We start from the raw sequence: 26,510 nt of genomic DNA on the forward strand, positions 1-26,510 counted from the left end.
CTCAGACAACTTTTTTATTGAACATGAAGAGACAGATACACACAGTTACACACTCAGGGAGAATTTGTCAGGGAACACCGATTTAACTAACCTCCATGTTTTTGGACTATGGCCGGAAACCAGAGACCCTGGAGGAAACCTACAGACACAGAGAGAACATGGAAACTCCACCTTGATAGGAGGCAAAGAGCCAAAGTGCTGAGAGGCAAACATGCTAACCACCGTGTTGCCAAAAAAAAAAAAAACAGAAATCAGGCAGGCAGCTATTTAGCAGGCCTTTCACTTTTTTTACTGCCATAAAGTTCACATCCAGACAGATCTTCCTGTTTCTGTTCAAGGTTTTATTTAGTAGTGATGTAAATGTAGCCATGCAGTCTGATGTATATATATATACACACAAATAATTCCACTGAATAATTGACATTTTTAGCAATACTATAAAACAGACAAAGACTATTTCAAAACTAAATGTCCATGGAATAAAACTGGTTGTACTAAGTATTTCTGAAGGAACACGCCAACCTTTATAACTGTTGTAACTGCCAGATGCAGTTGCTGCTAAACAAATATTTCACAGTCTTGGGTTCTTGTGAATGTTTTAAGTTATAATCACACACATACACACAAACACAATACTGACTAATACAACATACGAGTTACTACTTCTGAAAATGTGACTAGCATGAGTCCCTGTTTAATACACATCAATGTAAAATGATTTTTTAAAGGGAATTTGTTTATCAGATCCATGTCAACACTTCTTTAAAATACAATATAAGACTTGTAAATGCATTAGTGAAAACAAACAAAGGCATTTCATAAAAATGTAAAACTGAAAAGAAGAGCAGCATGAAAAAGTGTCCATGTCCACTGTTACTGTGTTTGGAACATAGTACATGATACATGGTTCAGAGTTAGCAGTATTTCTCTGAAACTCTTTGAATCAACACTATAAATTCAGATTAAACCCAAGACTAGGCTAAAAAGAATGTCCAGTGGTGTTTTAGCACCGGCACTCAAATTTCGTTAGAATAGGTTTAATCAATGTCTGGGAGACTTGACCTGAATGTTTAGAAATGAATAATCATTGTGATATGTTATACATTTGTGAAGTAGAGAATTGCTATCACAATTAATTGTCTGTATAGGTAGAGTTTTCACTGATATTATCAATTCTGATAACTATAGCCATCTTAAGCATGTTTTACTCTCCTCATTTGCATGTATTGTTGCCACATATACTAAATATGATTTAACTGAATTAAAACATCACAACATTAAATAAGGAATTCAAGGCTCTCTGCACTTCCCCCAGAGACAGCTTACAACAGAACGCATCAACTCTACCAGAGATGTTGCCCATGGATACCAAACATTAGCTGGATGGTAATGGAATGAGATCAGTAAATATCAGGCACTTGGGAATAATCCCGATTCCAGTACACAGCGGAGAACAGCCAGTCTGGGCCTTCAGTGAAAGGGTTTGAACCCTGCTGAAACCACCTGATCAAAAGGACAATAGAAGACAGCACTGTTATTCAAAATCGCAGATCTTGGTAAACAGATACTATTTGTAGGGTCTTAGTAGGGTATCAGATTTCTGTAAAGCTGCTTTGAGAGTGTGAGTAAACAAATTGAGTAAAAAGCACTAGAATAATGGTACTACCACAGGACTGTGCATATCCACCACACTCCTGTCATTTCATATTCATTTTTAAATAAATTTCTTAGTAATGTAAATACACCAAAGGAGATTTAAAAGAGTTGATGTTAAATTCATGAATTCATGTATAATTAACTAAAAGTTCTTGAGTAGGATTTTGCAGTACTTTTCTCTGTCCTGGATGGCGGATGGATGGTGTCCTGCACTGATCATCCATACTATTAAATCCGCTGACAGGTAAAATGAATAACATTGATTATGTCATTACAATGGTACCAGGGATATGTTAGGCAGAAAGTGAACAGTCAGTTCCTGAAGTGGAGAAATTCCTACTATAATTTGTTAAGCAAGTTTTAGCCAATCAGCCGTCACTCGAGATTGCTGGATCTGACACTGTGGAATCTGGGATGTAAAGTGAATGAAACAGTCACAATGATGCACAAACGAAAACAGAATTCTTTCATACTGTCACTCTGCCCTCCAGCCCTGTAATGCTGGCCAGCAAACTTAGCACTCTAATTCAACACTCCACTTCGCAGAAACCCCATAAGAGTGAGGTAAACATCCCCGCTATCATCCAGTCAGATGACCATATGAAGATAATCATCCCCAGAGGAGGACTGATTGGCTTTACCATTTGTCATCCTTATAAAGACTCTATGGCTCCATCCAAAATGCCATACTTCCCTCCTATACAGTATATGATAAACGCTAGTATGTGCGAATACATAGTATGCATTAAACAGTAAGCGAAAAATACCTAGGTGGCTTACTGAATCGGGAGACATTTTGATGTACGCGATTGAAGCACACTGTCCTATCCCATGATTCAACTGGAGCATTTACCTATGATCATGTGACATCATATGATGTAAAATGGCAAACGTAGTGTGTCCGAGGTTGGATGCATACTACCCAATCACCAGTGATGGCTTAATTATCTTGAAAATGTAATCCGATTACTGATTACTCCTTTTAAAAGTAACTTAGTTACGTTACTGATTACTTGATTTTAAAAGTAACTACGTTAGATTACAAGTTATAACGTTATAGGTATTTTTAGCGTTTGATAATTAATATCCCCCCTTAGATTAAGGTACAGATCCAGGGGTTCACAGGCGAAGGGTTTTATGGTAGACTGGGGCGCTGGTGCTGTCGTCCTGTCACTGCTCGTGGTCACTCAAGTTTGTTGACAGTGCAGTGGACGGATGCCATTGTCTCAGAATGCCCCCAAGCCTATGTTACCTTCTGGTTCTGCCTTTTTAGCTAGGCTGTAATAATTTAACTTAATGCCGGAGTTGCTGCCACACTCCAGAAATGTTTATAATTTTACCTGTCCTGTATATGTCCTCATACAGAGCTAATTTTCCCTGTTTCATTTCTCCACATGGCTGCCCGCCTGCTTGAGGAATAATGAGATGAGGAGACCAGCGATCCATCCTGGGCCAGCCACCTCCTGCCTAACCGGATGCATACATCATGATGGACATTATTACATATTTTTCCTTTTCTTTCTCTTCTTTCTGCATAAATTTTTGTTGTTGTCATGGTGACCGGTGTCGACCAGAGGAGGATGGGTTCCCCCCCTGAGTCTTGGTTTCTCTCAAGGTTTCTTCCTCATGCAAAAAAACTAGGGAGTTTTTCCTTGCCACTGTCGCCTTTGGCTTGCTCACTGGGGGCTAGGACTCGGCACTTGTAAAGCTGCTCTCACAGGGTCGCGCACAGCGTCAGACGCAAAAGTATAACTGAGCCAAGAAGAAAGCAAAAATATATATTTTTACTAGGGAAAATAAAAATAGTAACGCACAGTTACTTGGATAAATAACTTAAATCTGATAACTGGACTGGAAATAGTAACTCGTTATATTACTTGTTACCAAAAAAAGTGGTAAGATTAGAGTAACGCACATCACTGCCAGTCACCTACTGAAAGAAGGTACTGCTTTAACGGTTGAGCAGAACGTACTGCATTGAAATCTAGTGCGTACTGCTTAAGTACGGCAATTCGGATTGAGCCGAAGACTCCTGTTTGGATTTGTTTGCATTGTGTACTGCTTTTCTGGGTTTTATTAAGACCATTATTTTTACTCTTCTTCTGATGTTCCTTTCGTCTGGTAATCCTACTGTTTCAGTTTTGATCTTAGCAGTTTTTAAGCTATTTTCCATCTATCAGTAAAATGCTATCTATATTGTCTGCAAGCATCTGACCGATCCTGCTGCGTCTCACACACACACACACACTTATGAGAGTGAGAGGAGGTGTTTTTCAATCCACACCTGGGTTTCATCTCCTCTTCTGACTTGGAGCGGCCCTTCCTTGCTGCTCTCTGCTTCTCCTCCAGACGCTTCTTCTCCTCACTCGCAAGGTCTGAGGACACAGGGCAAAATGGTCAAAATGGAGTTGCTTGCTAATTTATAGTTTTATCATGGTAGTTCCAAATCCTCCAAAATCCATAATATGAGCAATAAAGTGACTTGCATGAATTGATTAATCTGTAAAAGTAAATACTATGGGCCAGATTCAGAAAATGTCTGAAAACTGCAGTATGCCTGGCAAAATGTAACAATGTGTTTTTAATTCCTATTCATAAAGTCCTAGCGATACATTACAAAAATTAATATGTAAATGAGACCACCACACATATTACAAGACCCATACAAAAGGACTGATGACTGACCCATCGTGAGACAATGGTGCATGAAAACCAGATAGCTGTATAATAATGTAACAGTCTGTAACTCTCACAGATGGCAACTGTGTGGTCGACTGAGAGTCAATTACTTATCATTATCTAAATCATGGCAGAACAGCAAAATCATATCTTTGCTTGGTCTACATCTGTTTATAGTTTCTCCCTCTTTTCCCATGTTGTTCTTAGATCCATGCACTTGCCTTTTAAATAAAAGTCTGTTTTCAGTAATAGGAAACAAAATGTAGTATCACCATTTGTCATGGGAATCCATAAAATACAGCAGCAATAAATATGTTACCGCACTACTATTTTCTTTAACAGCTTTTTACTGACCTATTAGAGCAGGTATCACCAAATGGCGGACCGCGGATCCGAACGCCGTCCTGTCCGGACCCAATCACATTCCTGATTAACTGGATACGGACCCAAATGCCAAAAAAATTTTAACGGGAGACTATATTTTAAACCCGAGAATTTATTTTCAGACGAGTGTTACGTTCACCACCCATTTCGCCACCGCGGACCCGGACCTAAGGTCTGAGCAATCTGCCAAAAATGGACCGCGGAAAGATTTAATTGATTACCCCTGTATTAGAGCATATAAGCCAAGCACATCTTTGGGGTTTTACTGAAATAACTAGTGATGCTGAATTTGAATGCAGAACTTGAGTACCAGTACACCCTTCTTAATGCCAGATTATAGATTACCGATGTCTCCATTCTCCATTGCACGGATGTCTGGTCTCAGTCTACAGTCGGTTTTGGGGATCACAGTCTCCGTCTCTTCATCCAGCTCATTCAGCTGCATCGCAAATGATGTGAAATTGTACATCTGTAACAGAGGCACCAAAGCCAGATGAGACTCCGCATCAAGTGCAAAAGTATGTTTTCCAAAAGCTGCAAAATTGTGTGAGCCTGCATTCTATAGAAACCTCCAGAAGGAGAAAGAATGTGAGGGAGTGAGTCTGTGTTTGGGTGGGAGAGACACCTGAGCAGAGTTGGCTGGTCTGGGGTAGATCTTCCATAGCAGATGACTGCCAGGAATCACCTCTACAGAGTCCCCTCCTGGTTGTAGTCTCTCCTCAGCCTCCAGGCTGGACCCCTGAAAAGCAAGGTACCCGACATTGGAGTCTGACTTGTAGGCATTTATAACACTAAGATATTCAGCATAGCATCTGAATGCTGAAAGTATATACACCGGCCCTGTGGGATGTGGTTTAAATAATCCATTTTCTATTTTTAAAAAATAACAAAATGACAGCCTTGCTAAGTGCTATTATTCACAGGTAAAGGTTCAAAAATGTAAAATGTTGATTTTAATTCATTCATAATTCTATTTCATTTTCTAATTCATTTATTTCTATCTTGAAGATAGAAAAAAAACTTGTGAACCTTAACTGTCCCTCTCTGCTATTGTGTATTAATTACAGTATGATTTACACCATAACATCACCACTGGAATTGATATTCATATAGATAGATAGATAGATAGAGCTTTATTGATCCCTTGGGGCGGATCCCTTCGGGAAATTGCATAATTGCAATTGAAATTGCATATATATCACTTTAAGATATATCAAATCAAATCAAATCAAATACATTTGTATAGCGCTTTTCACAACATATGTTGTCACAAAGCGCTTTACAGGATTTACAAGGTTAACAATACTATATGAATGAATCAAAACTAGCTAGCGGTGGTATGCTAACGACAGCTAGCGTCGCCACAGTGGGCGGAAATTATTATACAGTTAAGCCCACCCACTAAGAGGGAAGATATGATTGGTCAATTTTGCTGTCATTTGAAACTGGTATTGCGCTGAATTATAACTGCCAGGCCCTCTGTAAACGAACAGCGGGCATCACAGTCCTGATAGGGGGAGACACAGGCTCACAGGCTTCCACTTAACCCCTCACCTTCCAACACAGATTGAATAGACACGGGTGAATAATTTATTTGCTTATATTTCTGTAATTGTTTAGATGTTGATTGTCAAACTATAAGGAGATCAAATAAAATTGGATAAATTATATATATTTATGTTTTAAGAATATTTTTAGGCCCTCTGAGAGGGCGTAGAGGGCCCTGACGGTTCCCCACTGGGCCTATCGTTCTTAAGAACAGCTTTGACCAAAGCTTCTTTCCATGGCTTTAGAAATATACTGTGTCGTATACATGCTGTAACGATTCTGAACAGCGGGAGTGATGCAATTGCAGGATTTTGAATATTTATTGTGTGTAAGGTAACAGAACACTAAACCACACCACAACAGACAGAAAGGGACTATGCTAAACACAGAGGGGAAGACACTACTAAACGGGTAAGCAATACAACTTAAAAACCAGACTATACACGAGAACATAACTCAACAGGCCAGGCAAACATGACGAGAGGGGATACACAAATAAGGCACGAATACTAGGGGTTGACTAGTAACAAGTAACACCACACCATGAACTAACAGACAACGAGCGAACTAATAAACACCCACTAACGACAAGAAACACAATACAATGGAAGATCAAACTAATAAGAAACAACTAGCTGAATAGGCAAAGAGACCAGAGAATCACAACAGGGAAGACAAAGACAGAACTAACCATACCGGCACATGAGGAAACGAAGGGAAGACAAAGGTTACTGAGCTTGGAGGGGAGCATGGCAGATACAACAAACAAAATATCTTAAAGTGATACCTCTTTGATGCTTTAAAGGAGGCTATACCTGTTTGGTGTTTTAAAGGGGGCAACACCTGTTTGGTGTTTTAAAGGAGGCTATACCTGTTTGGTGTTTTAAAGGAGGCTATACCTGTTTGGTGTTTTAAAGGGGGCAACACCTGTTTGGTGTTTTAAAGGAGGCTATACCTGTTTGGTGTTTTAAAGGAGGCTATACCTGTTTGGTGTTTTAAAGGGGGCAACACCTGTTTGGTGTTTTAAAGGAGGCTATACCTGTTTGGTGTTTTTTTTCTCCTCTGCTTTCTTCTTCTCATTCTTCTTGTGCGCCTCAAATGTCACTGGATCCACCGCATACATGCACTCTGTCCACTTTCCATACAGCATGCACACTTTCTTTTTGCTGCACAAATGGACAATATAAGCAGGGGTGCACATAACTGGTACGCAGGTATGCATGCGCCAAAAAAATTAGGAATGCGTACTGTCACTTATGTTACTATGCGCCTTCGTGTACTTGACCGCCACGTTATCAGCACCACTATCTCATATAACGTTATATGTTGCTTCAGGGCCGGTGCCACGGGGGGGGCGAAAGGGGGCGTCGCCCCCTCAGGCGAGGTGTCCCGCCCCCTCAATGTAAATAATATGACCCATTTATTTTACAAGAATCGCTACATGGCGCCCCCTCGCCCGCTCAACAATCGTTACACGCCACCCCCCCCCCCCCGCTCAACAACTTACGTTCGCCACCCCGAAATTTTCTGACGCCCCCCCACTGTATATGTTCTGGCGCCAGCTCTGTGTTGCTTTTCAACTACTGTCGGAGATGTCCAAAAAACAAGTCATTAAGCAGCTTCTTTGGCGTTTCGCCACAAACAAATAAACACCAACGCGAGCTAGAACTGAAGAAAATGCTTTTTTCAGAAAAGTGGCTCCAAGCTGTGTCTTGGCTTGAAGCTAACAATGAGCGCACTGCAAAGTGGTTCAAGATTTGCCGCTCGCAACCACATCTAGCAGACAAAACAGGGCTCAAAGAATTTCAACCATCCATTATTTGACAAACATGAAAAGAGCAGGGAGCACATGAATGTGGCACTAGCCATCGCTAATGAACAAGCTAGCTGACAAGAAATGTCCAGTTGCCCACTTAGCAAATGGACAAGCGGCAAACTCTGTTTAACATTGTTCTCCTCGCTTTCCATGAAGCTAAACACGTACGTCCCATATCTTCCTATTCTGAGGATCTTCCTTTGCTGAAGCGTCTAGAAGTATATGTCGGAGGTGCTAATCATTCACCTGAAGGGGGTCACACGGATAGTGCAGAGAATCACTCACACCATCAACATGGAGTTACAAGTTGCAGTCTACTGAATTTTGGGGGCTGGGTGCTGACCGAACCACGCAGGCCATAACAGATGGACTTTTCCAGGGAGTGAGTACCAAACACCATCTCTTGGTACTCACCTGAGTAACTCACAAAAAATGTATGTGCACCCCTGGATATACAGTATGATATGAAGTTACACATACACGGTGCCTTTCTCAGTACCCAAGGATGCTTTTACAATGAACAGGCCACACAATGCTTTTACATTCAGTCAACACACCGATGAGAAATGGCAATGTCTCAACCAGAAGCCACCAGAGAGAGGATAACACCCAGGACAGAGAGACATCCATTACTGGACATGCAGGCATAGGGTCATTACAGTCATTCACAGGTACACACACCAGGACAACCTTTAGGGTATCTAATTCATCTAACCTAAATGCAGATAAGCAGATGTAGCTGTGGTGAACAGCAGACCAAGTATATAGCAAACTGCATCAGATCAACTAAAGCATCTCTACCTTTTGTCTGTGATGTAGCCCTCCACCTTGTGCAGTTCTTTTCCAAAAAGACCACAGGGCTTGAAGTTGAGGAAGCACTTTTCACCAGTCCTATTGGAAACAGAACTCATTAGAAAACATCTTTCAATTTACCAATCATTACCACAACATACAATAAACAGGGTGCACTGTACACAATGTACATACATTACAGCATTTAATACACATACATTAATTAATAAATAAGTCCAAACACATCCTACTTATGTCTGTGGCACAGATCGATGTAAGTGATCAATGATGAATGATCAGCCATATTGAATGTGTAAATTACTGAATGCATGGCAGTAGCAGTGATTCCATATGCCCCTACCTGTGGTTAATCACCTCCACATTGCCATACTGCTCGATCCAGAGCTGCCCGACAATGATATTGTGAACACAGCACGTTGGGTTTGTCCAGGTGTAGGCCTCGTTATACCTGGGTGGCATCATATAATGCACAGTAAAATCATTAGTGCTGACTAAAACCTATGTCTCTAGACCTGACTGAATAAGATTATTAGACTTAATACCCTTTTCAGTGACTCTGGTGTTATGTGACAGAAAATATATGGTTATATAAAGGACCCTGGGCCTAAATATAAAAATATATTGCATGCAAGTCTCTTAAGCAGTAGATAGTATTTAGATGGAAATAATTTAATAAAGCACTACATGTGATTGGCTGCAGGGCTGTGCATGCTTACTTAGGCAGCTCCAGGGTCATAATGCCCTTCGGCTCAGCCTCCACACTTTTACCCCAGAACTTCAGCTTTGGGTAGATGGAACCATGGAAGACAAAGTCCTTCTGGAGGCCCTCAGCATGGAAAGCACTAATGGGAGGATGGTGGCTCACCTGCTCTGATACCAAACGGAATCCTAGATCCTCTCTAGATAAGTAGATGCGTTAGCATAATGTTGTATTGATGCGTTTGTGATGGGTACATAGACACATTTTCAAAGTTTGACAGAAATGCTATCCTTGTTATAGGTACACCATTCATATTGCTGGGTGCATAGAACATGTGACCCTTACCTGACCAGTTCATAGGTCTCTCCCAATAACGGATTAAAGGGTTTCCCTGTCCTCTCCCACTGAGAAGCGACAGCTGACACTGTGAATGCTGCGACACACTACACACACACATACACACACACACACACCCCAAATCACATGTACTTCATAAGATTATTGTATCATTCACTAACCACCAATCAAAGCACTACTATGAGAACTCTTTGTGCTCACTCCAAATTAGAATTGTTAGAACAATAACATCCACTACTGACAGTATTTCTGTCCATCTGCTATTGATCTTATCAAGGTGCCAGTTCTGAAGGGACCCGATTGTGTTACCTTCATTCTTTCTGTGGAGTCTGTGGAGACATTAGCCTGGTGAATGAGATAGGTGTGCTCCATGTATTCTGTGAGTCTCTGTAGGAAACTCAGTGGTTCATTGAAAATGACAGGCATTGTGATCTTGGACAGTTCCTAAAGGGAGCAGGGAGGAGAATGAAGCATAAGGCTCAGTGTATTTGTAGGGTAGCGCTGCCATACTGTACATCAAAATCACAAGGAGTTACAATGTACTGCATCAGCGGCCCAAGAGTCAAGGAGTAATGCTAACCCTAACCCTAACCCTAACCCTAGTTCTCAAACTGAGATTACTGAAAATGAAATTAAATGTGCCATATTTAGTCAATTGTGATTTTCACCCCAATCAAAATTTGTCCTCTGCATTTACCAGAGGTGGGTAGAGTATTCAACAATTTTACTCAAGTAAAAGTAAAGTTACTTGAACCAAATGTTACTCAAGTAAAAGTAAAAGTATGCATCCCAAAAATTTACTTGAGTAAAAGTGTCACGTTGAGGACCCCGGCCCCTCCCTTTTGGGCGTGTGTTGACGTAGTCTACGTGCATCGTCTGCGTCTATGGATATCCGTGGTTATGGCATGTCGTGTGAATAATCAGTATCACCTGTGACTTGTCTCGTAATCACGTGGGGGCTAATGTGGTTTGTCTATTTAATGTGCGCTCGCGCAGTGTCCTGTGCTCGTCGTTGTCTATGGTTTACACGTTGTTGTGATTGAGTCGATGTTCTTCGTACGCTTTGTGCGCTTTATTTGTGAATAAAAGAACCGTGACGTCAGTAGACAAGGATTCCCGTGTCTCGTCCTTCGTCCAGCCCCGAACGTCACAGAACGACGAGCCTGCAAGAGACACCGCAAGAATGCCAGGCTATGCCACCTGGCCGAAGAAGGCACAGCGCCCCAGCAAGCGGCATCACCGCACGTCTTCCTCCCCCCAGCGCCGCGAAGCCCCGCCAACTCTGGCGCAGCTCAAGGGAGATCCAGAGTGCGCCTACCTGCTCTGCGCAGCTCGGGAGACGGCGATTCCCGAGTTAGCGGAGGAATACCGCCGGACAGCTGTGCAGGTGTGGCTGGAGAAGCGCCCCTCTCCCTACCGGGGGCTCTCGCCCCTGCGGGTGGGTGTCCACGAGCCTGAGGGGGACCCCCCCGGTCGTGAGGAGAGAGAGAAGGAGGGGAATTCCTCCCCGCGTCACGAGGCCACGCCCACGCTGGAAGAACTGGAGCAGAACCCGGTATGTGCTGCTCAGCTGGCCGCGGCTCGTACGTGCCAGGACCCCGGCATGGCGGAAGAGTTCCGCCTCCGAGGGTGGAAGCCTGTGTCGCCGGCGCCACCTCATCGACCCCGGAGAGCGAGTTTGGGGAGGGGGACTCGGAGGAGGAGCAGGAGGAGAACTACCCTCCGTCGTTGTACTCCGCCCCTACCGTGGACTACGGTGGGGGAGAGGAGGACTACCCTCCATCCGTGGGCGAAACCTCCACCGTGGACTACAGCGGGGAGGTGGACCCGGCTCCCTCGGTCTACTCCGTCCCCACCGTGGATGATGGGGAGGGCGACGAGGAGGAAGAGGACTACCCTCCCTCCGTGGGCTCTTCTTCCGCAGACGACTACGGTGAAGGCGAAGGGGAATATCCCCCCTCCTTATACTCTGCCCCCACCGTCGACTACGGGGAAGGTGAGGAGGACTACCCTCCGTCTGTGTGCTCGGGCGTGTCCGAGTACACGGACAGTGAGCCTTACACAGAGGAAGAGGGTAGCCCGGTGGCATCGGAACGCTCCGTGAGGACCGTTAAAGGGAGAACCAGCCCGGCGGTGAGCGCAACCTCGAACCCATACGAGGGGAGCGCTATGGACTGCTCTCGGGGAGGGAGTTCAGCCGTTCCGATGAGCTGGAGCTTGGGCAGTGAGGAGGAAGAGGAGATGGAAGCCGAGGAAGAAGGCCACACTGCCCGCTCCAGAGCATGGTCGCAGAGCGAAGAAGGAGGTCCCTACGACCTACCAGGAGGGGAGAACAGCCGGGCTGCACCCGGCACGTCCGCCAGCCGCGCTGCACCCGGCACGTCCGCCAGCCGCGCTGCACCCGGCACGTCCGCCAGCCGTGCTGCACCCGGCACGTCCGCCAGCCGCGCTACACCCGGCGGAGGGTTCGCAGCGAGGGCAGGAGGGGGACTGCCCACCGCAGCACCTGCAGCTCCCGACCTCTCCCCTCTCATCGCTCTCCTCCTGGCGCGTAGCCTGGCGCCTGTTACGTGTTTGTATGTCCCAGTGTTTGTGAGTCTTCCCGTGTGTATACCAAACCCATTTTTCCCGTTTGTTCCTCTATGTGTTAACGTTCCTGTGTGTATGTTTGTGAACGTCCCGTTCAACCTGTCTAACGTCTTTTCCCCGGTCTTCCCAGGGAGGGTGTGCTAGGCGATTCGTGATGGACGCTTCGCCAAAGGGCAGTCACCTCCCAGACGCAGGACTGAGCGCGTCGGATCCGCCCATCGTCGTGGGTTCGGGGCACTCGGTCCTGTTGGCACCCCGGGACGGGTAGTGCCCTTGGAGGGGGCGTCTGTCACGTTGAGGACCCCGGCCCCTCCCTTTTGGGCGTGTGTTGACGTAGTCTACGTGCATTGTCTGCGTCTATGGATATCCGTGGTTATGGCATGTCGTGTGAATAATCAGTATCACCTGTGACTTGTCTCGTAATCACGTGGGGGCTAATATGGTTTGTCTATTTAATGTGCGCTCGCGCAGTGTCCTGTGCTCGTCGTTGTCTATGGTTTACACGTTGTTGTGATTGAGTCGATGTTCTTCGTGCGCTTTGTGCGCTTTATTTGTGAATAAAAGAACCGTGACGTCAGTAGACAAGGATTCCCGTGTCTCGTCCTTCGTCCAGCCCCGAACGTCACAAAAAGTAAAAAAGTACTTTGATTAAAAGCTACTCAAGTAGTGAGTAAATGCATGAGTACTGTCTCGTGTCAGTAAATTACATCATGGGAAATTGAATTACGGGAAACAATGACTTTTAATGATAAAAATAATTTATTATAAATAAATATTATATATATAAATTATTTATTATAAATAATGTGTATTTTTGTTTGGTCCTAATTATTAGGCCTGTGTAACTTTAATGTGTTCCACAAAGGCACTAACTGATGAGACTGTCAGACAATACGTGTAGCTACAACTTGACACCAACTGAATCAATTTGTAGCAGACTTAATCATCCTATATTGCTAGTGTGTACAATCAGTGTGAGAACTGGTTTTTAGTATTGCACTGCGTTACATTTAATAATTACATCATCCAAACGTTATGCCTCAGAGATATAGCATTACACAAAATTATACATTATATCGCATTATATAGCTGTCCTTTTACACGTTTGTAATGTAAACATTGGCTGTATGAGGTCAGGGATGCTCGGTAGGTTTTTCTGTCACTTTCTTGCTACGGTGAAGAAAGTTTGCGTATGTGATCACGTGATTGACCGGCTTCATTTGATTGGTCACTCGTACTCGGGTGACGAGACGTTGGTCAGTCTTCTCACTGAAAAGACTAATTATTTACAAAACTAAAGTAACGGTAGCGCGCCGCGCAAATCCGATTGTAACGGAGTAAAAGTCGCGTTTTTCTCAGCACATATTTACTCAAGTAAAAGTAGAAGTCTTTCATATTAAAACTACTCCTACAAGTACATTTTTGTCCAAAAAGCTACTTGAGTAAATGTAACGGAGTAAATGTAACGCGTTCCTACCCACCTCTGGCATTTACCCATCTGTGCAGTTACAATACACACACACACACACACACACACACACACACACACTAGTGATTACTAGGGGGCTGTGGATCACACGTGCCCAGAGCGGTGGGCAGCCCTAGCCCGGCGCCCGGGGAGCAGTTGGGGTTAGGTGCCTTGCTCAAGGGCACCTCAGTCATAGCCTCAAACCCACGACCCGGTCACAAGACCAGTTCCCTACCACCAAACCATGAATGCCTGAGCATTGCATGCTTAACCACAAGACCAGGATTCAAAGGGCAGAGTTTCACACAGTAAAAGCAATGTGAAAAAAAAATGGTATGAAAAGTCATTTTTAAGGAATTGTTCAATAATTAATTAATTACCCAAACTGTTTAATACTAAAATATTGTACTTTTAACTGCATGAATTAACCCTGTAATTTAGAATGACAGTGATTAAAACAGTTGTCAGTGATGTTTACCATTCCGATGCATGTCCTGAGTATACTCCAAATGCTGAAGTCATTTCTAGAAAACATGGGGGCTGGTAAGCTCGTTCTGGGGTGGAATCAAAAACAAAACACAACAGGGTGACTGCTTTGGACTAACATCTGGATGAGCAGTTTTCACTCAAATCTGGTAGTAGACCAGGATTGGGAGAAAATTGCCCAGGATACAACAACGTATCTGTATTAGCCAAGATATCTGAATAGGACATGAGTTGCCAACGCTGCACCCTGACACCTTTGACCTGCAGTCTTTGGTTCCAGCCATAATCTAACACACCTAATGACGCAAGTCAAGGCTTTTAAGGACATCTAAACATTACACGCAGGCTTTAAACATCTACTCATCTAAGCATGAGAAGTAATCTTTGGTTATTCCAGAAAATTCTAGAAAAAATGATCTTTATGTAACAGAAAAATGGAACCATTAGAGTAACAGTGTAGACTAATTCACACACAGACACAAAGCAAATCTAGACTGGAAGTCCCACACACAGGTAATAGATGCTTTGAATCTTTTTACACATTACGAACAGGTTTAAGTTGTGTCTTAGAAAAAAGATTTAGCTTCATTATATAAATATAAAACGTAAACAAATATAAAATGTAAAAATGCATTCATGCAATATTAAACATTATACATTTATTATTATACATTTTAGATACTTTTTTAAATTTATTTCACAGTTGAATATTTTGCAGTGGTCATGCATCAATATGATCCAAAACACTCCAAATGCTGCTTGTTTTTGCAGTGCAAGTCCTACTCTATTACATCTACTCAGTTAAGGAGTTAAATAAGATGCGTTAAGAAAGAAAACATAAAAATATCTAATGCATGGGGTCATGTGGGTCAGGTCTGAAAACCACTATATTCTACCAAGAATCATCTGTCATATATGGCATGTAGGCATGAAGGAGTACAACACTTGCAGGAGGGAGAAGAAGAATGTAGAGAGGTCCACTATACTGAAATCTCACAGACATGACAGGAGCAGGTTGAACCCATGACCAAGCATCATGTTTCATGTACATCCACAACTTCCTGATTTGGTAACATAATAAATGTTACTAACTATCAGGAAAGCAGTCTAAGTAACAGAATAAACATTTTGAGAAAATCACAAATAAATAAAATAACGTTTCATCAAGCTCTCTGAAAAAGATTTTATTTGCAAATGCACACGTTCGGTCTGTTCGCATATTGTATCAGTACAAGTTCAGATTACTCACTATTACACTAGTCTATCTCATCAATCTTTAACTCCTTCGCTGTGAGCTCCTGCTCTGCCTACTGGCCCTAAATTATTCATTGTAAGATACGAATAAAACAAAACAGTGGAAGGGGTTGGGAAATGATTAAAGATGCTGCAAAGAAATATTGTTACTTAAAGCAGCAGACATAACCCTATGAAACAGTAACATCCAGGTTGCATTTTCTCTAGCAGCACTGACTTTTACTTTGAGTCAGTGTTTTGTAGAGGGGGATTATGATGCGGGTGAACATAATCAGAACACACGTGAATGAACTTTAGTAAAAGGAGAAATTACAGCTCACTTGTTTGAGCATTTTACAGTACTGAATGTGTATGTGCACGTATATGCGTGAATATGCATGGGTGTGTGTCTGTGTGTGTGTGTGTGTGTGTGTGTGTGTGTATACATATACAGAGATTAAAAATTGTAGTACATCAAGTTTCCAGAGAAACAGGATGTTTCGGACAGAGGCCTGTTGACTGTGTAAGCAAAGTGCTTCAAATATATATATGTATACACATGCCTCACTCACTCACCTGTGCCTCTTGACTCCATTGACTCCACAGTCCTTCTCCTCCTGGTCATTCCCGTGGCGATACTCCTGGGACATCCTCCCTGCAAGACAACTGTGTGTGCTGCAGTGCAGGCCGTCCCTGCCCTCGTGCTGGTCCTTCAACGAGCCACTGAACTCCAGGCCACTCAGGGAACACTCAGTGTCCGAATCTACAGGTCGGAGAAGAGGCACAAGATCAGTGGTGCAACCTGCCCTGGGCAGAAGCTGCGTCTACCTGATGAAACCAGAGCAGAGTATCAGGTGGTCTTTAAAGGAGTATCAGGTGGTCTTTAAAGGAGCCATTCGACTAAGAAGAGTTTAGTGTCATGACATCGAGCATCAAGAATGCATATGTTATGCAGATTCATTTACTTAGTTTTGCCAAAGTAACAGAAGCACTGATTAGTGGAAACCTATGTAGCTCCAATCACAGATCATATTACAGAAGATACATAAGTAAACAATTTTGACAAGCCGTTTAATTGTTTACCATTGTACTATATGTAATCAACATAATCAACGGGTATCGTGATAACTGTTTCTAATATTACCATAACCATTTTCTAGATTTCCTAATTCTGGGTTAATAACATTTATTAATACTGTGAATCCACTGAAAGTGCAAGCAGGTAGGGCACTAACCCGACAGGGCGTCATAGAAGTCGTCCTCGCTCACCACAGCACTGCGTGGGGAGGAGCCTCGCACCATGGACTGCTCCAGATCGTGATGTTCTGTGGCCAGAGTCTGGAGAGCCCCCGCCAGGATCTTGTTCTTCTCCACCTCCTGCTCCAGTTTCAGACTACGTGCCTTTATAGATAACCACAATAACACACACACACACACATACACACAAAATGACATATATAAACCAAATGATGCGGAATTAACATGAATTGCTACATTATACACTGATACATTAATGTTAACCTTTCAGCAAGTTCACCCTTACACCTACATCTGCCTTTTCCAAAGACGCTGTTAATTTCATAGATAAATGTAGTTATGCTGGTTGAAAGGTTTACAGCACCTGAGCTGACACAGCATGACACAAACTACGACGTTACCAGAAATAGGCCTACCACAAACAGTCCTTTTCACATTAGGGGTCCATTTTGCATGCAGTTGAGATAAATAATTTATATCCTTGTGGCAAAATGCCTCGAGCTGTGTAAAAGCTAACAAAGCTAACATGAACATTATTCATATTAGCATGTCTTGACTGTATATTTAGTCTCTGCCATGGTGATGTGTGTCTCATACCCCCTCCTGCTTGGAGAAGAGATTGAGGCAGTGGTGAAAAGCAGAGCAGGTCTCACTGGAGGTTTCACACACTTTATGTAGTTTATGCAGAACAGGAGTTGGGAGGCCTGCACAGAATTGATACACACAAACACACTTTGGGGTTTATACCTTGCCATTACATATCTTAGAAGTATATTTTAGATTCAAAGCACCTAATGGGGCTTGTAACTGATTCACTCATGTTTAACATAATCCACCGCAAGGGGTCGATGTTAGCACTGAAATAGATTTGATACTTTTCATGGCACTGTATCCTGTTCCTGTGTAAATATATATATTCTGAAGAATATTCCAAACAGTAACTACAGTGTACTGTAGTTTAAAGATGCAGAGGTCACAGTGTAATCCAACCATTTCTCTGGAAGCCATGTGTACTATGCTGTAATTTCTCGAGCCTATTTATTTCCCGGATAGGGAAAATATCAGTTGTGTGCTGAAGAGTCCTGTCGTGTTGATTATTTATATACCGAACCAACCTGAAATGAAACCATTTAATTCCCAAATACCAAAATAGTGGGGAGAACATTTTGAACCATGAGCTACTTTTGCTACACAACTTTTGCTGAGTCTTGGATGAAAACAAAAATGTTCAAAACAAAAGTGCAACTGCTCTAACGTTCAGCGAGTCCATCGTCTTTCACCATCGACAGGAGGGCCAACACCTCAGCCTCCAGCTTCCCGTGACACGTCTCTGCTTGCTGGCAAAGAAAGACGTACAGAGGTGGAGGACGTGGTAACAAACAAAGAAAAGAAAGGGCAGAGAAAAGTCTGGGAAAAGACTCCTTCCTCACCTGCAGTGAGTCAGTTAGTTCGCCCAAAGACATGTGCTCATCCTCCTCTTCCTCACTGCCCTGTTCCTGGGAGCAGTAGTGTGTGCTAAACGCCAAGTGCTCCTCTATAGCCTCTAGCCATTTCTGGAAAAATGCACACACATACAACATTTGATGATGGACAAATAAGCACAGACTACATGTAGTGAGTGAGTGAGTGAGTGTGAGTGTGTGTGTGTGTGTGTGTGTGTGTGTGTGTGTGTGTGTGTGTGTGTGTGTGTGTGTGTGTGTGTGTGTGTGTGTGTGTGTGTGTGTGTGTGTGTGTGTTCCTTTGTTCTTGATTCTGGGGAAATGTCTGGCAATAGCAAAAGTGCACTCACTTTTCTGGTCGCTTCTGGGTTATCCTTTGGTGAAACTTTAAAATGATGGATGCTATCATCAAAGCATTTGAGTGTAAAATAGCAGTTTTCTTTAATCTGCAGGAGCAAAACTGCAGGTTAAAACTCAAAACAAACAAAAATCTGGAAGTGATTATTCCTTTTGTAATTATTCACATTTATTTTGTGTATTTTGTAATTCTTTGTGGTTTGATCTTACACTACACTGGGCCTGAGTGAGGGGTTTGCATCCTTGCCTCTGACTGTTGGAAGCTGCATCTGGCCTAAATTCAGACAGGATGGAGGTCATGAATGACTGAACTAAAACCTATTACATTCTGTAGTAAATACATTGTTTTTTTAGCAAGTCTGTGAATTGTAAAAGCATTTGTAATATACTTACTGGTTTGAGTACCATGACAAGACTCCATCTTGAAGAACAACCCAGTAGCAACGCCATCGAAAGAACCGTGTGCTCTAAGACAGATACAGTGTAACGGAGAAGTGGTTTTAAGAGCTTAGTAATAAAATGATTTATTTGGACTGTCAACTCTAACAGTAACAACGATATGTACTCCAACACTGTCCACAAGAGTCCACTATTGTACCTTCCAAAGAGGTCCTTCAAACATCTGAACATAGCGCCTAGTACCCTATAAAGAAAAACATATATATATATTAGGTACACCTGTCCAACTGCTCATTAACGCAAATGCCAAATTAGCCACTTGACTCAATGCAACTCAATGCATTTATGCATGTAAACATGGCCAAGACGATCTGCTGCAGTTAAAACCAAGCATCAGAATGGGGAAGAAAGGTGATTTATGTGACTTTGAACGTAGCATGGTTGATGGTGCCAGACAGGCTGGTCTGAGTATTTCAGAAACTGTTGATCTACTGGGATTTTCATGCACAACCATCTGTAGGGTGTACAGAGAGCGGCCCAAAAAAGAGAAAATATCCAGTGAGCAGCAGTTCTGTGGGCACAAATGCCTTGTTGATGCCAGAGGTCAGAGAAGAATGGACAGACTGGTTTGAGTTGATAGAATGGCAACAGTAACTCAATTAATCAATGCATGCAGAAGAGCATCTCGGAATGCACAACATGTCGAACATTGAGGTGGATGAGCTACAGCAGCAGAAGACTGGTTCAAGCAATACAATGGTTCAGGCTGGTGGTGGTGGTGTAATGGTGTGGGGGATATTTTCCTGGCACACTTTGGGCTCCTTAGTACCACTGAGCATCGTCTCAATGCCACAGCCTACCTGAATATTGTTGCTGACCATGTCTATCCCTTTATGACTACAGTGCATCCATCTTCTGATGGATAACGTACCATGTCATAAAGCGTGAATCATCTCAGACTGGTTTATTGAACACTACAATGAGTTCACTGTACTCAAATGGCCTCCACAGTCACCAGATCTCAGTCCAATAGAGCACCTTTGGGATGTGGTGGAACGGGAGATTCACATCATGGATGTAAAGCTGACAAATCTGCAGCAACTACGTAATGCAATCATGTCAATATGGACCAGACTCTGTGAGAAATGTTTCCAGTACCTTGTCGAATCTAAGGATGAGTGTGTGTGTGTATGTATGTATGTGTGTATATATCAGATAAATAGAGAGGTTAAAATTGTATTGCATTAAAAGTAAAAAAGTAAAAGTTTTCCAGACAAACAGAAAGAGCAAGCATAGTACAAGCAAATATCTCATATCATGTGACTCAGTGTGACTCTCAAACTCATGTCATGTGATGTGGAGCATCAGTGCTGCTAAATGTCTTATACTAAATTGGTTAAACTAAATTGCTTATAATTATAATTGCAACTAATAACATAGTTGCTTTTGGTTTATCTTGTCTTTTCTTAATGTCTGTCCATTGAAATGCTTAATAAGTGTTTTGTAACAGTGATATTGTAATTTAAATGTAAGTAGACAGGCAGAAATACACTGCACTTACTTTCATCATGTTCCTCTCCAAGATCTGCCTCATTTCTGTGTCCTTCGCCAGATCAAACGCAGTCTGATCTGAAAGTAAGCCAGGAGAAATAAAACAGGAGACTGAAGCCTTCACATTTCTGATTACACACTTACACTGCATGACACTACACCCAGAGCGTGCAATGAAAATGATGGCACAGCATGGTATGACTACAGGGTTTTTAGAGTTTTTTTTTTATTTTTTACTTTTATATGTTTTAGTTTCAGTTTTCATACCCTCAGTACAGTATCCAGATCTGTAGCCTGCGATATACAATACATACCATCTATAAAAGCTTTTAATCTTTACACATTGAAAATGTTTTTCATTTAATAGTAAAACCTCAGAAATTAAGAAATAAGATAGTCATCATTATTTATTATCTTATTATTATTATTATTATTATGAGCTTTGTTGGCATATTTGATACAATTTAGATTTTGCTTATTTATTTCAGTTCACAAAAATGCTTGTCATTATTTGAGTTTTTGTGTTTGCTCTAGTGTACACTAATAACTCCATGTATCTGTATGATGGATAAGAGATGATCAATAATAGATAACAGATGAATAGTTTTGTTACTGTTCTTGTTCCTGATGTTGGGGTTGGCCCCATTATGGAGGAGTTGAACTGCGCTCTGTCTCTGGCCCCTGTAAGCAGCGCAGTGCACAGGCGTGTTACCCAGGAGGTCCACGCAGTTAATGCTGGGAGGGTTTTTTCTGTTCAGCTACAAGAAGAGAATAAAACATGTTGAGATGCAACAGACCAGGTCTGCTCAGTGGCTGCTAGCCATTTCTCGCCTTAGCCTTAGTTGAGTCTTTAGGCTTAAAGTTAATGAGGAAAAAAGGAATCATTCAAGCTGCAGGACATGGCTGTCAATTTCAGAATTTAATAACTTTGCAAGGGAACATCAGAAAAGATAAGTGACAGACCAGGGTGTGAAGTCTTTGAATCACCCTCTAGTGTTCATAAGTTACAGGAAGAGGTTGTGTGAATAGCAATGTTGCTCACACAAACACACACAGGGAAGCATAAATACTGCACAACATACTGCAATGACTGGGGACATAGACAGTGTAGTGGAAAATCTCACATTTAATTAATTTTAAGTGCACTGTAAATATATAAGGCCTTGACTAATGTTCACACTTGTTTACTTTCTCATCCTTGACTACGGAGAGGGGCCGGCTCTCTCTTGCAGGCGCTTTGGGTGCATGTGACAGAGATCTCTGGATCGATCCATTTTTAAAAATACTTTTAATAAACTTTGTTTTACTCTGAAATATTGCCCATGACTGACCCAAATGGTCCAAATTTCACTGACAAAATTCAGCTTGTTTTAGGCAAGAATTAGGCATAAATGGATTAAGATAAGAACAAAAAAAAATTATAGCCTTTTCTGTGAACTTTAAAAGAGGGACAAAAGTGTCCAGGTCAAATGTCATACAGTGATTTAGAACAGGGGTGCCCACAAATTTTCAGGTTGCGAGCTACTTATAAGATGACCAAGTCAGAAAGATCTACCTCTCCCCGAGTGTAATTTGTTGACGGGGGGGGGGGGGGGGTGGCGAACGTAAATTGTTACCGGGGTGGTGTATATATACAACCGTCAGAGCAGATGGACGATATCCTGTCATTCATCCACTTCTTTTTAATGTCATGCGATCTACCCGGATTCCTTCGCGATCGAGCGGTCGATGGACGTAATGGGCACCCTGATTTAGAACATCCACGTGTTGGTAAGACTGGTACCAGTTTTAAGAGGGTGGGTGTGGCTCCCTCTCGTGCTGCTTCCAACAGCTGCTCCTCCAGTTTCCTCTGCTCAGTCCTCTCAGCAGCTGGCACAACCAAACAAACATACAAACAAACATCACTGAGAAAACAGATCTAGACACAAAGTGATGGAGCTTCTGAAAAAAAGGAAATATCCACTCATTACTCCTCACTTTTGCACACAGCTTTCATATTAATTTCACTGTAGTTACATAACAATTAAAATGGTAACTGAATTACATACTTTAAGCTTAAAAGCTAAATAACAAACCAGGAGTTTAAAGGTCAAATGTTCATGAAAATGGAGAAGGCTGCCTGCTTACCCTCCAACATGCTTCTGATCTCCTCATTGTGGGTAATGTCTTTAGGAATCTGAGCTGTTCCATTTATGACTGAAGCACAAGCATCATACCGAAGAAGGAGCATAACTACTTCCTATTAAACACAAGGATGAAAAGATCCATGACAAACAATATCATAATGTATACGTGCATAGATTTTTTTTTTGCCATATTTTTTGTCAATTGTGATTTTTTACACCGCAATTGAAATTTGTCCTCCGCTTTTTACCCATCTGTGCAGTTAACACACACACACACCACCAGGCCATGACTGCCCCTAGATGTGTGTGTTGAATACGGTTCTGATTTCCAGCATGTTTCATAAAAATGCCAACCATTTTCACAAAGCTTTTTAAATAACCACCAGGACACGGTAATGTAACATTTACACATTGCAGCTGCATTTTTTTATAGTCATTAACTGTTTTAAGTCTTCTGGGTTTGAAAAAACAAGCAAAATTACATACATTTTAAATTGTATGTATCACAGAGAAATAGTACTACGTATGGACAACAGCACACCTCTTAATGGAATCAAGGCTGTGTTCAGAGGTACCTTTCTTCCTGTGAAGGCTGCTTTGTGGAGTGGCGTGTCTCCTACATTGTTTGTCAGATTTGCATCTGCTCCAGCCTGAACAAGGCATTCAATGAAATCTTTACCCCATAGTTACACCATTTACCCCAGTATTTTCCCATTTACTAAATAATAATAAGTCACTTCTGATGCATTCCCTTTTGAGATGTGAAGCCAAATGGCATGTACCTTCAACAATTCTTCTACGACATCTTTGTGTCCAAAGTAACAGGCTAGATGAAGAGGGGTCCATCCAAAATTTGACCTGCTCTTACCTGAAATAAAGAGAAACTGTTGTGGTTATACTTTTTTATATGTAGTATCTTATAAATATTTAATATTCATTTTTAGATGAATATTTGTTAAAATAAGGTGATTACACTAAGAACACAACAGACAGAACAACACACTCCATACCTTTACAATTTATGTCAATTTTTGTTTCTTCCTTTATTTTGGACATCAAAAGCTTCTGAATCCCTTCCAGGTTTCCATTTCTGGCATCCTGGAGGAACCGTTCCTCTGGGTCCAGCTCTTCCATTACTTTAAGGTCAAAAAAGAGAAGCATTAGAAGCCCAAAGACTAACCCTTGGTAAACACCAAAGATAATGTGTTTAGTTTTGTCTGATGTTTCATTGGAAATAGCAACTCACAGTATGCACAATGCCATATATACTCACACCAAACATCTAGGAAATAAATGTATGCACTGTACTCTAGAAACAGATAGATTTATAGCAGTAGAAGTATAGAAGTAGCAATTTGTCCCCAAGAAAATATTAAGCCAGTAAGTACCCTGACACGGCTATCAGACCAGTCAAACAGGTTAAACTTTTCAACTTTTCCCCAGCTATTACAGATATGACTGAAAATGTCCCCACTGCAGAACACTAAGCATATCTTTTGCACTCTCATCTCATACAGCAATCTTGCCTCTTTGAATGAGAAACAGGAATGTTTGTGGGCCGCCTTCCGAGTAGCATTTCGGCTCCATTAAAAATACATCTGCCTATTATGAAAAAATCCACGCCTACACCAGAGCTGGAACTGGAGAGATTTAAAATGCATGCTGTAGGAATACAACTCCAAAGGTCAACACTATGACAGGAATAAGACTAAACAATGTATCAGAATGAAAACACATTTGTATTACCCTATAGGGTCAGTCATCTATCATTATATGTCTCATATGACATGTTCTGACTAGATGTGACTGGTTGTGCAACAGAAATACAGAATTCTCACAGCCATGTTTACGCAACTCTGTAGCACAATTTCATTAATTTGATACACAACAATGATCAAATGTATGATCAGACTGGAAACAGACTGAAGTGTGTTATAAATGTATTGTAATGAATGACCATGCTTGGCAATACGCTACTTCAAAATTGCTCTTTTTCAAATGGTCAATATAGCCTACTTCAAATAACAGGCATAGTTTATACACATCACTTGATGTGTTTATCATCTTATTTACACACTTTCTCAGTTTTAAATACCAAAGCTCACAGTGGCATTCTTTCTTGTCTGGCTCTACACAAAGCTATTGGCAATTCTAAGAATGGTTGCTTCGCTTTCAAGGACTTCATGCAACATGTGACATTCTGTTACATCAGGAAACACGGGTTTCAAAAACACAAACATGAGCAAGATGTGACTGCTGTGTCTTTTCTCGAACGTGGAGACTCTGAAGCCATTTTAGATATTCCACTGAATTGTTTAACTCAAAATGGTACTTTCTGCATGCTACAAACTGCAGATCACGTCTTACATCTTCAACAAATTTCCCCACAAGTCTTCACTTTCTCAAGGCTATTTTACTAACATGGTGAAGTCATTTCTTATTACTTTCACTGTCTACTTTTGTAGCACTCTGAAATCACCCACCTTGAACCTCCCTGGTGATTAACAAAGATCCTTCATAATTATAACAGTAACCTTTAGAAATGCTCAGTTTCATGACAAATATGATTAGAAACCTGTAGTTCACCCAGTAGGCTATTCACCCCTGCAATGATTAAAGCAATTGCTGTGTGTATACATAGGCTATCAGTGTGTTCGCGGGGGTAAATTAGGTTTTAAAACTTTATCAATAATCAACAACGTGTAGTCTAGAAAAAACTTATTTTATTGTGAAAATGTGGTCCTATTAATGGTCACCTGTGTATTACAGACGAACAATTCTTTCGGCCACTGGCTATCGGATGAAGGGAAAGATGAAGCGAGTCAATGTTCCCGTGAAGAAAAGTACCACGTGAAAGTGTACCAGACTTCCATACTGGAGTACGTCCATACTCCATAAATAAATAATTTGACTTTTATAACTTTTCGCCAAAACATTTGGCTGTAAATTCTTAACTTACACACCCTACTGCTAAGTCAGCCAAAAAGAATAACGAGAAAAACGAAAGCTTGCCACAAGTTTACTAATCTACATTTTGTTGTTAGTATAACCCTTTACTGGGTTGACGACTTACCCGTATCTGTTGTTTTAACCCGACTTTGGATTCTGATTGAAATTGTACCATGACTTATAGCGTTGAGACTGAAGATGAAAAGTGAACGTTATGAAAGGGTTCCCTTAAGTTACGAAAAAATAGAAGAAACGCATGTGATTATCTAAGCCTTGCACTCTTCCTGTTGACATATCATAAATAATACATGCATGGACTCGTTTATGGCTGATCTGTCTGGATATACTGCTGACACCGTTTTCTATCATGAGCGGATCAGTTTTTCACATTTTTTGCACAATGAAGGAAACGGGATAAAAAAAATTACAACCAAACAGCGGCCCCAACACCTTCCCAGCTGACCAATGTCAACAGAGGTAAAACATGCTTCCGGGTATTGAAAAAGCAAGCATAATAAAAGCAGGCGTAGACATTACCTGTCAAACCTATTTTAAATGAAGTAACCAACTGGCCGCCCAGGAATATTCCAGAACGCAGTTAACATCTGTAGGTATATTACTGTCATACTGGACTGTTGGTATTACCGTATCACAACCATATGTTTTTTTTCATAGCACTTTTAATTTACATTGCCCTTGTGCC

General features: G+C 41.7%; 1 protein-coding gene across 5 annotated transcripts; it reads right to left on the minus strand.

Moving 5' to 3' along the window:
- On the minus strand, positions 1-26,283 carry osbpl1a (oxysterol binding protein-like 1A). Of its 5 annotated transcripts, none has more exons than XR_013125378.1 (29): positions 25,932-26,283; positions 23,869-23,994; positions 23,641-23,726; positions 23,434-23,508; positions 22,860-22,971; positions 22,516-22,601; positions 21,346-21,490; positions 20,743-20,810; positions 19,381-19,425; positions 19,176-19,249; positions 18,993-19,056; positions 18,776-18,871; positions 18,417-18,539; positions 18,242-18,323; positions 17,584-17,690; positions 16,965-17,130; positions 16,306-16,492; positions 14,489-14,564; positions 10,263-10,397; positions 9,942-10,039; positions 9,613-9,795; positions 9,237-9,344; positions 8,885-8,974; positions 7,307-7,433; positions 5,345-5,458; positions 5,065-5,188; positions 4,690-4,769; positions 3,941-4,031; positions 1,479-1,503 (listed from the first exon to the last, which is right to left on the minus strand). XR_013125378.1 is itself a non-coding variant. In XM_076991616.1 (28 exons), exons 2-28 carry the CDS (start codon positions 23,990-23,992, stop codon positions 1,401-1,403), a joined length of 2,889 nt encoding a protein of 962 aa, XP_076847731.1. In that variant the 5' UTR covers positions 23,993-23,994; positions 25,932-26,282; the 3' UTR covers positions 1-1,400. The 5 variants fall into 5 exon arrangements, 3 of the variants coding, with proteins under 3 accessions (XP_076847731.1, XP_076847732.1, XP_076847733.1); XR_013125379.1 differs by having other exon boundaries at positions 4,690-4,739; positions 25,932-26,282; XM_076991616.1 differs by lacking the exon at positions 4,690-4,769 and having other exon boundaries at positions 1-1,503; positions 25,932-26,282.
- Between the last annotated feature and the right edge of the window lie 227 nt (positions 26,284-26,510).

The sequence above is a fragment of the Brachyhypopomus gauderio genome, unplaced genomic scaffold, assembly GCF_052324685.1.
Source record: "Brachyhypopomus gauderio isolate BG-103 unplaced genomic scaffold, BGAUD_0.2 sc84, whole genome shotgun sequence".
Classification (NCBI taxonomy): Eukaryota; Metazoa; Chordata; class Actinopteri; order Gymnotiformes; family Hypopomidae; genus Brachyhypopomus; species Brachyhypopomus gauderio.

Excerpts from the sequence above, each read along its gene's own strand:
- osbpl1a (XM_076991616.1), bottom strand. The coding sequence starts at position 23,992 with ATGGAAGAGCTGGACCCAGAGGAACGGTTCCTCCAGGATGCCAGAAAT. Across the intron at positions 18,540-18,775 it reads ACCCAGAAGCGACCAGAAAA|AAATGGCTAGAGGCTATAGA; the intron begins GTGAGTGCACTT and ends GCATTTTTCCAG. Across the intron at positions 16,493-16,964 it reads CTTCTATGACGCCCTGTCGG|ATTCGGACACTGAGTGTTCC; the intron begins GTTAGTGCCCTA and ends TCCGACCTGTAG.